This window comes from Falco peregrinus, chromosome 10, assembly GCF_023634155.1.
Source record: "Falco peregrinus isolate bFalPer1 chromosome 10, bFalPer1.pri, whole genome shotgun sequence".
Classification (NCBI taxonomy): domain Eukaryota; kingdom Metazoa; phylum Chordata; class Aves; order Falconiformes; family Falconidae; genus Falco; species Falco peregrinus.
In genome coordinates, this window is record NC_073730.1 from 24636470 (window position 1) to 24651492 (window position 15023).

The following is a 15023-nucleotide window of genomic DNA, read 5'->3' on the forward strand; positions in this document are numbered from 1 at the left end:
TAGAAGTCTTCAGAATAAGGCATCCTACCATAACTGCTTTATGTCTGTACCTTTAAAAAAAGGCATCATGCACACAGTTTTTCTGGCCAAGAATACGCTGAATCTCACCTTTTAGCTTTGCTTATGGCCACCATTCCTAAACAAAAGTGCTGCTGACGACACCAGCGGCCAATCCTTCCCTGTTGCAATCCCCACCACTGAGGAGCACCATATTCCCCCAACAACCACAGCACCAGGCCAGTGCATGCACACTTAAACGCTCTATTACAATTCTAATTCTACATCTTAATTGAATTCTAAATTAGCTCAAATACTTCTAAATCACTAAGTACATATTTATATCCTACTTAACATGACTGATCTCTTGGGCTACGTACCAAAAGTCAATACCTTCTCCACTAGCCAAACAGCATTGTGTATGTTATCAATACTGTAATACTTCAGGTATGAATCCAGGCGTAATCCATGCCCACTGACTGGTTCAGCACAGTGAATACTTCATTAAAAGAAACTTAGGCAACTATCACTACCTACTGTCATAATGTCTGATTTAAATATAGATACAGAATCTGGGATGGAAATGAGAGCTATGTAACATGTAAAACAAGCTAACAAAACCCCCTACCATTATCTTTCACGTAAGCTGAACTTCCACACCACAGTCACAAGGCTGTCTCAGAAAAAGATAATGTTTGTAGATAATTTGAAAAATACTAAGTGGCTTATTCCAACTGTGAGCACCAATTAATACATTTTTTGTTTAATCTCAGGAATCGAAAAACTTACAGTCTAATTTCAGAACAGTTAGGAAAGGCTTCAAAAGCAGCTCTTCTAGATGGAATTAACGGAAAAGCTCTAACCATGGGCTTCAGAAGTAGCCCAAACAAATGCAGTGGTGACTACACAGCAAGGAGTAAAAGGTACACAGACTTTTATGTCCAAATTTTACAATTTCAAGCAACAGGTATACCATGACCAGCACTAACAACAGACATTCGCATAGCTTCAGCAATGCATTTCAATCTCTACAGTTGGTATAGCACTAACTTTCAGACCTTGCAAGTTATCTTTGCACACAACAGCTAAGACAGAAAAGCTGTTTGCATTCCTGTTCACTAAAACTCTGTTTACTTTGAAGCAAGCAAAAAGACCATCTTAAGAGTCTGGACAGAAACTGCATCTTTGACTTTTTGTTTCAAAGACCACTCAAAACATCCAGACTAAAAATAGGTAAGACTATATATGCACATATATCAGTCAAGCTGTACAAGCAAAAATAAAAGCCACGGGAGGCCCCTATCCATCAGAAGCTGCATCTTGTTTAACTATTCTAAACAAGTAGGTATATGGACTGAAAAACTTAGTAACAGCCTTATATAATGGGCCAATTCATCCCATCTCACTGAGAAGGAGATCAGTTGTCAAATTAAGGGTTTATGTAAGCTTATTTGATAATAATTTTAATCACTAGGATTCTTCCTGTAGCTGGCAGAATTTAGCCTGAATTAAGAGAAACTTAGAAAAGGGAAAGAAGCTCTCAGCTTGCTTTCTTACAAAAAAAGTTGTTAATCTTTCCTATTTTCCTTTGAAGTGTGTAAAACTGATCTACTCTAATCATAGGGAAGATTTTGTTGGAATGTCACAGCCAGCATTAGTTATCAATAAATTTTAGCACTCAAAGTATTTGGACACCTTTTTAAAGAATGACCTAGCTAACAATTTTCTTTAGCCTCTTCAATACTTTGACTATCAAACCTACAAAGTTTCTAGGGTATCTATACACGTAGATTCTCTGGAAAAATGGGCAAGATAAAGCCTAGAACCAAGAACAAACAAAAAAAAGTACTTGTTTTTTTCAACACTCCTATATTTCTCTCAGTAAAATAATTATAGCACAAAACCCATTACTTTTCCAGGCTGTCTTTAAGGCTCAACTAAATTAGAGCTAAATTGCAGGATGTTACAATCTAATCTGATCTTAGCCTCAATTGTGTTTTAAACACATCAAAGTATTGTAACCTAATAAAGATTTTTCAAGGTAGTCACGTGAACAATTCAAGCACATTGTAGCACACGTTCCATTTCTCTAGCATTGCTTGTTTTGTCTAATTAATATAAGGATTTGTCTAATGCATAAGAACACACCCATTCAGACATTTGTATAGTCAGAAGAGAGGTTAGTTCTCTGTATGGACAAGACCAAATGGCATTTTAATAGGGAACAACAATTTTAGTAGTAAACAGACTTCTACTGTAAAGACCGCTACCCTAGAAACTACCGGGATTCCAACTCCTGCTATTTGTTAGGGGGTTGATTCCCCTGTCAAGGGAGAGAGCTCTCCCTTGATCTGCAGTTCACTAACTTGGTTTGAAACCCTTGTACCTTGGAAGGAGGAGCTGCAGGTTTAGGAACCAGATTTTTGTAGACACTTGGGACAATGGTGGTGGCTTTGTTGCCATTTGCCAGGTGAGAAACAGGTGATGTAAATGCAGCTGAGAAGGCAGCGGCAGGATCCTCTTTTGAAACCTTTTTGATGACCAGCATCTTGGTAGGTTGCTTGGCACTAGGGGGGTTTTCTGTAAAAATTAACATGAGAAAGATTCTGAAATACAAATGTTCAGTTTCATAACAGCTTCAGTATACTGCTAGTTTCTCCCCTTTCAATCTTAGATGCTACACATCTGATTCCGAGACTGCTATCAGCTCTTTTTCCATTTCAGCTTTGAGCAAAGATAGTGGATAAGGATGTCGAAGTCCAATCTTTTTTTGTTTAACAGCTCCCTTGACACTGAAGTGAAAAAACCCAACAGTGATAATCAGCTAACAGCCTTCCACCATACTAGAGGAATCAGAACAGACAGTGGCATTTTTTTGAGCAACCATGGATCAGCTTTGTTAATTCATTGACACAGCAAAAATACTCTGCATAACATATCTCAAAAGACACAGTGCTTTTACAAACACAATTAATATTTCTCAGGCCAAATCAACATATTTGCAGGAGCAAAACAATTAAAAACAGTAGTAGTATAAATGGCTAAAAGCCCCATAAATACTAATTGTCATTATTTTTTGAGCAGAACAATAGCTACCTGACAAACATGCAAAAAGAACACAATCCAGTACTACAACAAGAAGTGTTCTTGATTTTTTTTTTTTTGTATTTGTACTATTTATGGTATCTAACTCAAATCATCTAGCTATATTCTAACTAGAGATTAACAAACCTGTATTTAGCTGCTAGAACTGGTACCTTGTTTCACTAATTTTTAGGTTTTTTTTAAAGGCACAGATTTGCATACCACATCAGAATCAAAAGCAAGCCTGTTCTGAGTAAAAACCAAACAAACAAACCCACCCCCAAATAAATCCAAACCACAGAACTATGACAGTTTTGCTGTATTTCTAATATGAAGATCACAAGTCAGGAACTAATGTCTAGTTCTCTCAAATCTGCTCTGCCCTTCAAGTGATGTCTGCATGGAATTGTAACTGCAGTTAAGACAGGAAGCAAAGGCAGAACAATGACATTACTGCCACCAGCAGTTTTTTTATGACAAGACAAGCACAATTTCAAGTAGACAAAAAGGCTAAGAGATCAGTGAAGACTGTGGCAGGAAAACAACAAAGGAGAAAAAGCTGCAAACTGTCTGCTTTAGGTAAGTTTTTAAAAACATTTTTGAGTGGAAAAAAATAGCATCTGAACATCAGTCACAACTCTCTGCTTCAGCATCAGCATTCTGTACAGTGATGTAAATACTTTCACCTACCCCATACTCCAGAAGGTGTCCCTAAAGGTTTGTTCTGGTTGTTTTGTCTTCCAGCTTCTGGATTCAAAGATGGCTATAAAAAGACAATGCAAATTAGTATACGATCATATTGCATATAACAAAAAAAATATTCAGTATTAACAATGTTTTACTTCTAGGAACCCAGAGTGCAAGCAGGTTTCTGTGAACAGCATCTGAATTAGAAGGGTGCTTTGTCACAAAACAGCTGAAACCCAAGTTTGTATTCTCCTTGGCTTCAGCCAACAGAGGGTTCAGGATAGGCCCTTATGTCTTCTACTATACGATTAAGTAGATGCCACCAACCAATACACACATAACAGATTTAGGTATTTAATGAGCAGCTCAAAATATAAACCAGAATCCATGTCATCCATATATGAAGAATCTTGTCTAATTTCCCAAATAATTTTATACAGTAATAATGCATTAACCAATAAAAAAACAACAACCCAAAAGCAATACTAGGCTCCTAATGTAAAGGAATAATGAATATATATATATATTTACTGACAAAAAAACTACACGTGACTATGTTAAGCTTCAGAGTCCACTTTTCAGGGCAATACTGCATGCAGACTCAGTGCGCTCTGCAGACTTACCTTTGATTCAGTATCACAATTCAACCTGGTGGAACAACTAAGGACACATCGGAGCTCAAAGCAAAGTACAGAAAAATCTAAGCATTCAATGACAAGCGCTTGTGATTTAGCTATTCCTCTTCCCTGTCCCAAATAACTTGAGTTCAAAATAAAGCCATCTTTTTCCTCTTTTTAATGAATTCTTCACATGTTAGTTACTATGGTGACAGCATAAGTCTCTAATAACGAGCTTCTGAAATAGTAGGCATTCCTGTTCTATAAGAGTTATGAAAAAATGTCACACCATAGCATAAATTCCTGCCTCAGACCCTAGAAATTCCTGTTTCAGTGCTTCATTTTTTAGTTACAGGTCAGTTTTATAGCAGGGGTGCTCACACCACAGGAGAACTTAAACTAACAGCCTGTGTTGCAGACCTTTCAGGGGAAGCGTTGCCATCCTCAGCCACACAGACCTAACAGCTACATACTTAACCACAGCATACATTAGTTTCACCACTCTGGCAAAGACAATACAGGAGTTATTTAGCAAAGCTTGCTGCTAGACAGTGTATGGCATTATCATCTTTAACAAAATTGGGGGAAGTAATTACAGAAGAAACAGCCATGTAGATGGGGAAAGGCACTCATCAAGGCACTGAAGAGGAGAATGAAGTAGTATGGAAAAAAGATTTAGACCAAGATAGACAACAGTGCACAATCGCAACCATTAACACTAACTTTCTACATTTCAACCAGCTTTTGACAGTCTAAAGCACAGGCTTATAGAAATCCTGAATTACAGTATTCTTGAGAAATCAGATTAACAGAAATCCACACGCAAGCTTTATCACTGCTCTCCAGGTGTTCACCACCCTGTGATGCTGGCTACCACTTCCAGCAGAAGGAGCTGAAGAAGAGCACGCGATCGCTCCCCTGGTACTTCATTGAAAAAAACCCAGCAGCATAAATCAAACAGGTTCCTGTGGCAATTTAAGTGTAGACTCTAGATTCTGCCCTGAAGCAGCAGTGGGCATGTATTTCACTTCAATTCCTGACTTCCTGAATAGCAGCAGTGCCATCAAACTGCCATGACAATTTCAGCTGTGAACAGCCTTCCAGAGATAAACACTGAATAAGAGAGCAAAAAGCCCAAAATGATGATACACGCAAGTGTACATACTATCAGCAGAAACTCTCATCACTGGAGGCAGCAATGGCTTTAGCATTGAAGATGAAGGAAAAGTCAGAGGAATTGCATTAGGTGAAGGAACTGAGTTTACTAGAACCTTACAGATGATACTGACCTCATTAGACTGGTCAAGAAGAGCCTACAGACCGCAAGAAATAGGATGCAAAAAGCAAAACATATGGTCTGGTAACAATAAAATTATCTTCAAGGGACAGGAGAAAAAAAATGAAATTGTAAAGAGAAAGCAGAAAAGGTGCGTATATCTCAAAGCGTTAGCATTAAGGAATGCACATAGCAAGGATGAAAGCTGCAAGTCCAAGTACTATTCATGAAAGTTTGGAAAACTAAAGATATTCCAGTAAAAACAGAGCCAGGATGTAAAAGACTATCATACTAATAATACCACATGAATCAGTGTGCTGGGTAAGGAGAAAGTTGGTGAATTTGAGATACTGATGGAAGAAATGGCTCAAGAAACCCCGATCCACAGATTAACAGAGGCAGGAAAACATCTCTGAGAACACAATACTACTCCAGAGGATTCAAGACAGACAGTTGCAAAAGTCCGAGCACATCATGAACAAGCTTGGGAAGGTTACCACAAACACCAACATGTACCAGAATGTAGGAGACAGGAACAGCAGGCAGACTGAAGATAAGCTGAACAGGCCTACTTAGGAGGGAAGAAAAAAAAAAAAACCCAAACCAAAAACCTTCATAAGCAATGCCACAAAGTCAACACAATTACTCTTCCTGTAGCAAACCAAAGTGTCACCTTATGGGTTTCAATGAAGATCTGGCTTGTGTGTTATGACGTGTCTTCAGTTCACAATAACCATTTGGTAAAATACACATGCCAGCATCCATTATACAACAGGTTGTCAGGTCCTGAGGACTCTGAGTACCAATCAGCATCCTGTCAGCATCAGAATCATTTGTTAAATCTGTTGTCATCTCAAACATGGAATGGAATGCAACTCTAGATCCTTGCCACCTATCAGCGCTAATAAAAATGAGATCTGAAAAGCCACTTCTAGTGAGAAGCTACACACTTACAAAATCTTCTTCCTCAAATTGCAACTGCTCTTTATCTTCTTTCTTCTCTTCCCTGGATTCAACAGGCAGCTTTTCTTGAAAGGCGGAACTTTTCCGAGAATGGAAGTTGCCATTCCAGTGGCGATGAACTCCAGTTCCTCCTCCACCACGCTGATTCACACCATCATGGCCCCGTGAGGGACCATGCCAGCCAGGCTGACTGCCAGAAAGCCCAACGTGAGCTCCTTTAGAAACACCAGAATCTACAGAATCGTGGCGGAGAAGGGACGGCTGATGCCAGCAGTCTAAACAAAAGGAGATAAGTGTGCAAATAAAAAAGTCAACACAGCGTGCAGAATATCGGAAATATCAGGCTGTTTTTCTTGTTGTTAAGTCAGTGTTCACCAAGTAAACTACTATGCCAACCTTATTAAGCTACTGTGTGATTATAACAGAAAACAAACCAAGCTATACAATGCACATACAGCTATCATAAAAACCCCTCAAGGCCTGAGCACATGACGTGAGAGAAGAGCACAGTACAAGTTTGTTGTAGGATGTTTTGAAAAAATACAGTTTGGGAAAATGTTTATATTCTGCAGAATATTCCAAAATGTTTGCTCACAGGCTACATTCTGATCCTTCTTACTCACCTCCTGCAGTTCGGAGGGGCCCATTATTGAAAAATCCATCAGAGGAGTTGTGTCTCCTACGGCTCACCCCAAAGCGGCCCTCTCCCCGTGGAAGATGCTCTCCATGTTTCTCAAAGGTGGCTGCAGGGGACTGCAGAAAGTAAAAAGAGATGTAATGAAGCATTCATCAGGGCGCTCCAGGAGCCTGTCAGTCCAACAGCAACATTTTGTCGATTGAAAAAAACCAACCAAACCCACCCCCTTCACCTCTCTACTAGTTTTCAATACATCATCCATATCTCCGTCGCTTAGCCAATGTCAACAATCATGTAAGCCTGATCGGAAAGGCACACAAATCCACTATCTTACACAGAATCAAAGAGAACCTAACACACTAATATCAGCAGTCTTTGCAAACACATACTTTCTGCAAAATTAATTTAAGAAATCCTGTGATACATATGTGCTCATTGATTCACTCCCCCTAAACAGAGGAGCAGACAGCAATGGAGGATCCAATCAGTCTGGTTAAAATTCAGAGATACTCAAGTAACTTAAAGCACTTTTGGACTATGACTCTGTAGAAAACATTAATACTTCCAGCATTAAGATTCCAAAGAATCTTTTGCTCTTCACTTTCCCTCATTTATAAAAAATTCAGATCGATAAAAAAATGGATCAAACATCCTGAAATTACTTTTGTGTCCCCCTATTTAAGCATGGAGGCGAAAGGTGTATTCTTTCTTGTTCACCAATGCTGTCCATCATAATCTGGTTTGGTATTAAAATGTTTTTCTCTACCCCATGCAGAAGTGACACAAGTTGTTGAAGTCCTAAAGCAGACTTCCGGGGTCAACCCAAGCTGCTTCTGGAATCAGTTTTGTAAGGAAGGTGACAGGCAAACTGCCCTCATTTTAAGTTTGCAAAAAACCTAATGAGTATTTCTGAGTTTGGAGTTAGAGCCCAAGGGCTTATCAATATATTACTCCACAAGGGTCAGATTATTTTCATAAATTAAACTGAAATTGTATCCTGAAATGTAAATACATGGCAGCTCAAGTCCTGACTCCCACAGCTTTAGGGCCATTTCTTTAAGGATTTTCTGTTTGGGATCCCACTCAAGACACAGTGCAAAGACACTGAACTACTTCCATGTCTGAACACAAAGAATGTTCTTCCTCTGAAATAGAAGCGATACATTTGTCAAGACAAAGACAACAAAAATGATTTTCACCTGTCCTGGTTTCAGCTGGGATAGAGTTAATTTTCTTCTTAGTAGCTGGTACAGTGCTGTGTTTTGGATTTGGTGTGAGAACAATGTTGATAACACACTGATGTTTTTAGCTGTTGCTAGGTAATGTTTATACTAAGTCAAGGACTTTTCAATTTCTCAGGCTATGCCAGCCAGAAGGCCTGAGGGGCACAAGAAACAAGACACAGCCAGGACAGCTGCCCTGAACTAAAGAGGTATTCCATACCATAGAATGTTGTGTCCAGTATATAAACTGGGGGGAGTTGGCCAGGGCCTGTTGATCGTTGCTCAGGGACTGGCTGGGCATCGGTCAGCAGGTGGCAAGCAACTGTACTGTGCATCATGTGGGTTTTTTTCTCCCTTCCCTTTGGGTTTTATTCTTCTCCTCTTCTCCCTCCTTTTCATTATTGCTATTATTGTTTTAGGGTTTTTTTATTCCTGCTTTATTCTAGTTATTGAATTGTTTTTATCTGAACCCTCGAGTTTTACATTAATTTATGATTCTCCACCCCATCCCTCTGGAGGGTAGGGGCGGGGAGTGAGCAAGCAGCTGCGTGGTACTTAGTTGCTGGCTGGGGTTAAAACACATCATCACCTTAAGTTTCCAAAAGCCTTCTTTAAAAACACTAAAGTAGTTAAACATTTCACATTCCAGGAAACACCAAGGCATTTATTTTTTTTAATTATTATTATTGTCACAGCTGTAAAAGGAGGTGACCTGTATTAATGTTACCTTGGTTGACTGTGGCGTTGAGAAGTTAAGCCAGGCAGGAACAAAGTCATGCTGCGCCATTTAGGTCCAGTGTCTCCCTTCAATAAAATGAGGCATCAAACCTCATGGCCAGGATCTGTAAATGAAAAGAACATTCCCTGACTGTCATCTTTTCCAAACTGAAATAATACAATTTATTTCCCAAAGCTTGGCCTATATGAACAGGAGGGGAAAAGCACTGTAGTTTTTCATATTACACTCCAGCGTGGGTTTTTTTTTTTTCCCCTGCTGACTTTGTTCCTCTGAATAGAACAGGTAAGAACTTAAACATTCCTAGTTACTTCCTGTTTACAATTAACACACCCATGAAATTCATGATAGGATGGGTGTGTAGGTGGCAAGGAAACCGAACAAACAGCATACAAAAGCCATACAATGCACAGATATGTAAAAGCAAGACATGGCAGAATATGGAGTAAGTTCCTTCATTGCTCATGGTGTCATAGTCTACAAAGGGGCGATCACTGCCATGTTTTATTCCAGAGGCCATACATCAAGTATGACCAAACAGGTGATGGATGTTAAGAGACACTGACAGAAGACCAGAGACCTGAAGGACAACTATGTGCCAGCTCCTGCACTCCCAACTTAAAACTGTATCCAGATCCACCAACTTCCATGCATCAGGGAATACCCTATGCTGAAACTGGTTTCATAGTTAAGAAACCAAATGATTAGTAACAGAACACAAACTGGTTGAAGGATCTTAATGGAAGTTTAACCGAAGACCAACAGAGGTGCCTCACTGAGGAGTCCAAAACGGAGTTGTTCTTTCCCACATGTAATGTCATAGCAATTTCCACTGCTCAAAACGATGAAAATTCCATTATTGCTCTGTATAACTGAGTTCTGCCTTTTTGTGGAAAGTTCTCCAGCTCATCGTCTTGCTTTATTTTTCACCTTTAATTTATCTATGAACAAGTCAACACTACAAAAGCAAAGAAATAAGTACATATGATCACTCACCCTGAGTTTGGCCTCTGCAGTCCAATGTCCTCAGTTTCTCTGCTTCACTGACCTTCGGGTTCCTTCCTTCCCCAGTATGCTGTAAGGCCAGCCTTCAGGCAACAGTGCGTCTCGAAGCAGAGCACGAGAGGCCGCACTTCGTGCCAACTGTGCCCTTCACCCCCTCAGCTGCTCATTTTAACCAATCTTTGCACTCTCACTACAAAAAAAGATACCTAAGAAGGTAATTTGTATTTTAAAAAAGCCACGACCACGTTCACCTCATTAAATTTTCTCTGGTCGTGGTAGTAGAGAAGTCAGCCTTTACATTACAAAAAGGTTTGTCAAGTCTGCATGACAACATTCAGAGCAACACCATGGTTAATACTGAATAGATACACTCAGGTCTGCTGGATAATGCATGATCTGCAGCCGATCAACCTAAACACTCTGGAAAAAGGACAATGTTACATAAAAACGTTTGCCCCAAATGCTGAGACCTAAACAAGAAGCATCTGCCCAAGTGCTCTTAAAATATAAACTTCATTTTTATCACATACATCTGCTAAAAAAAGGTATAGTATTTTAAAAAATGAATGCTAGGATATACTCTGATCTTCACGTAACGTGGTTAATGCTCCACAGAGCTAAGCACTACTTGATATAAAGCTCAAAAGCAAGCACAAATGTTTTCCCCGTTTTTCACCATTTACATGCTGAAACATAGGTCACATGAACAAAAAAATGCCAGGTCCAAAAATAATCTCTTCTACTCTATTTTTTTTTTTTTAGACTGGGTGCTGCTTTTAAAGGGACACAATTATTCCACAGGAGCTTCTTGTTCTACAGTGGAGAGTTCACTTCTTGGTCATAGTCCTCTTCCATCAAAGAGGTGAGACAGGAACTGTAGTCACTAAAAAACAAACAAAACCCCCATCAGTTCAACAGCATAAACATGACAAAGTATGACTAGAGAGAAGAACGGAAAGAGAAATTGAGCAAATACAGCGCATGTGCCAAAACCTATTTGATCTCTGATCAAAACAAAACCTGAAATAATCTAATAAAGGAAAAGATCCCCGAAAAGGGCATTTTTGCTTTTAAATGATCACTTCCCAGATTTAGTTTACTAAAGGGCAATACAAATAAGCTGAATCAAAATAAAAGGGAAGAGTGGAGAAACTGCACACAGCTGATGAAAGGGATTCCACACTTCATAGCAATTTTAAAACCTGCTGCTAAAATAACGAGACTCTAGACCACAAGTAGGCTTGGCCATTCCATGTGCCTCGCCTCCTCTACACGCCCACAATCACTCCTCACCTGCTCCTGTACAGCCAGACTCCCCTCTCAAGAGACTCATGGTGGTAATACATCCAGTATTCCATTTACTCCTCCACAGAAAATATCAACAACAATTAGATTTTCTGCTATGGCCTCTTTTTCCTTGAGCCATCTTACCTAACCAGAAGCAAACAGATAGGTTTACTGCTCCTGAAACATCTGAAAAGTTTTATTACTGTTTTGATGCCATCAGCTGTTTCCCAGGATCCCTTTAGGTGTGCTTTACTATGCCCTTATATTTGAGTTTGTTTTCCTTGTTTGGATATGATTCCATTCTTTGATCAGTTTTGGGTTTTGTTGCACTTGTTATGCCATTCTTTAAGCATGTGGATTTTATTTTATTTTTTAAAGTTTTTAAGACAGTTTTGACAGAAGCTCAAAATAAACACACAGCAGGAACAGTAAAAGAATCACCACCTTTTTATCCTCTGGGTCATTCTCTTTAACAACCCCCCACATTTTCATAAGTTTTTTTTCCTTCCAGGAACTAGATGTGATTATTGTGTAGAGGAGTTTAGAAAGAGGGAAACACGTCTTCACCTAAGCTGTGAGCCATGATCACATTTCTGGAGGCAGAGTAACAACAAGCAGCCTCACAACCCCTACAAACTACCAGCCAAGATGAAGCAAAACACAAGTGGACACAGCCATATACAATACTGACCTGGGAACTTTCTGAGCATCCCACCCTGTACCACAACCTAGTAAGCGCCACACACTGGAAACAACAAAAGCACTAACCTATCACGACCTGTTTTTATATTAAAGGGTAATTTTTCAGTGTGTTTAGGGACATGCTGCAACACCTGCTGCAGACAGTCTTCCCATCATGCTGAACTCAGCACAGGTACAGAACTCCTTTAGATGTGACCTTCTGAGGCTGCTACCAAACATTTGAGTAGGAAGTAGAAGATAAAACAGGGACAAAGTCAATGCAGTTGACTATATTTAAACAAGGTTCATTACCTTCTGAATAAATATGCTTTTCAGAACAAACTGTATAGCAATTAAGGCATGTCAAACTATTGACCAAAGTCATATAATTAGGAAGTTGATTTTATGAACCTTGAAAACAATTCACAGCGATGTGAAAAATGGACCTAACCAGAGCAAAGCCCATGCAAAATTCTCTGAATTTAGGGGCATCTAAATAAATGAACACCACAGAATTACAGTTTCTAAGTAGGAACTAGGTCTGAGTACGCAACAAGAATAAAACCACCGCAGAAATATAATATCCAGGTTCCACTTCACACAAAATGTTCCCAGTACCTTTGGAATAGGCAATGGAAAAGGAAAGCACATCAACAGTTTGCAAAACTTGTACTGCTGCAAGACATCTTTTTGTATTTTGGTACAACCAAACCCAAGGTGAAACTCTGCAAAACTCCAACCACCAATTAAGAAAAGATGTTGCAGAAGATTCAGGTCTCCTAACCTGCTGTTTTGGTACCACTGGTAGTATCAGTGACCAGGGCAGTTCATTAAGGAGCAGTATCTAACCGTAGATACTACAGTAGACAGACTACTGCAACTCCTAGACATGACATTTTGGACTGCTGTTGGAAGTCTTGCAAACATTGTGCTTGCACAGTTTGCCTAAATTAGGGTGACCAGAAAACCTTATATTTGTTAAAGAAGCGACCTCCACATCACCTCAAACCTTCTATGAAGTATTTTGATACTTTTGTAACCTTTATTCTGAAACAATCTCACTTGTGCGTGTCACAGTTACTGGGAGGGTCTGCACTGAGGTTGCAGTAAATTAAAGCAAGATGCTTAAACTAATCTCCACCCACTTCCCTGCAGGCAGCGTAGAGAAGGCACACTTCAGACAGTAAATTCAAAGCCCTATCTTAAGCCCTTCCAAAGTTGTTTTTCCTGACATAAGCAAGGTACTGAGGGCCACATGCCAACACACTATATGCAGATACAGCCTGTAGCTGGCTCCATATTTCAATAGGCATGTATACTGCTCTTCAGCCATCACCTTCTAGTGCACATACTATCCCCAAAAGAACAAGGCATGTGACATTAAAATGCAATACTTCTTGCTAAAGCAAAAAACCTGCTGTTAGATGAAATGTTGTACGTTATTCTACTACTGAAACCCTTCAGTCTCTAGGATTACCCCACGCACTCCGAATCCTCTCCAGCATTACACCTTCAACTTACCTAAGACCACTTCTGTAACATACCACACTACTGAAACCAGTAATATCACACAATCGTAATGGGCGAGACCCAAAGTTTCTCAATTGCCTTCTCTGACAACAACCTACAATAAATTCTTAAGAAAAAAAAAAAAAAAAAAAAGTGCAAGAACAAGAGGGAATAGCATCCAGGCTTCCATGATACTTTCTCAGACTTTTAGGCCATAGTCTGTATTACAGTTTATTACCAGTCAGTGCTTCTATGTAAATCTGTTGAATTGTTTTGGTTTTCAACACATTTATAAATTTTGCCTCCCAAATGGGAAGGGATACAATTTGCTTGTATTTTGTGTAAAAGTCAATTCACGGCTTTAAAAATGTCAGCCTTAATTCAGCTGGACCTTTTCTTGTGCTAACAAAGTGCCCAACCGCATTCTGTTCAGTTTTTCATGATACTCATGCGTTTATACATGACATACATATTCACCAAGTCATTCCTCTTCCAAGCTAAGTCAGACTTTTTGCAGAAGCTTTCTGAACACCAGTAATCATCCTTATGGCCTTCACCATATCTTTTAGATACAACGTCACCAAAACTGCACAAAGTGTTCAAGATTTAGGAGCATGACCAGTTTATACAGTGGCAAAAATTGTGCAAATTAAGCTTTCTTCCTAATATCTAACACTGGTTGGTGTTTTGTTGGGTTTTTTTTTTGTTGTTACTACCTAGAACTGAAATGACCTTTGCCAAGTACTCAATAATGAATAGAGTTAAGAGATTCCTCAAAGTACAGGTGGGGTCTGCTTTTCTCTGGTCATGCACATGAAAACGCGAGTGGAACAAACGCTCATGCATTCCCTTAAGGCAAAGTTCCCAGTTCTTCTCATATTGCATTTACAGTTCCGTCAAACTAGTCTCTGGTTCACTATGGAAAACAGCAAGCACAAAGATCAACCCCAGTAGCCACTCCCAATTCCAGGAAAAAGCAAACAAAGTGCTCGTCAATGCAAATTTAATTAATTCCCTCTCTCCATTTAAATGAGGTCAAGTTTGAATTATTTCTGGAAATACAAATCAGAAAAAGAGAAAATAATAATACCACTGAATGGTATGTTCTGAACAATGACATCTGCATTAATGAGCTTTGGTGAAGAAAAAAAAGGTTGTCTGTCAACTGCCCTGGAATATTCTTTCACTGATCTAGATGAAGTCTTTGGCAAGTAATATTAGTATGTAAAAATTTAAACTCTGTATTAGCACTTGGGTTCCACTTGTTAGAAGTTCTAATTAGCCTGTTTAAAAAAATAATTTCAATTATTAATTTTTACAT

At 39.2% G+C, this 15023-nt stretch overlaps 1 protein-coding gene across 1 annotated transcript in view; it reads right to left on the bottom strand.

Annotated features, from left to right (window-relative positions):
* GPBP1L1 (GC-rich promoter binding protein 1 like 1) overlaps positions 1 to 15023 on the bottom strand; it is a 34479-nt gene that overhangs the window by 7877 nt on the left and 11579 nt on the right. Inside the window, exons 2-7 of the mRNA XM_055815138.1 lie at positions 10217 to 11108; positions 9212 to 9326; positions 7248 to 7377; positions 6616 to 6899; positions 3772 to 3844; positions 2384 to 2577 (exon numbers count right to left, since the gene is read on the bottom strand). Of these exons, the coding sequence (XP_055671113.1) occupies positions 2384 to 2577; positions 3772 to 3844; positions 6616 to 6899; positions 7248 to 7377; positions 9212 to 9271 (741 nt within the window). The 5' untranslated portion in view covers positions 9272 to 9326; positions 10217 to 11108. The remainder of the gene's footprint in view (positions 1 to 2383; positions 2578 to 3771; positions 3845 to 6615; positions 6900 to 7247; positions 7378 to 9211; positions 9327 to 10216; positions 11109 to 15023) is intronic.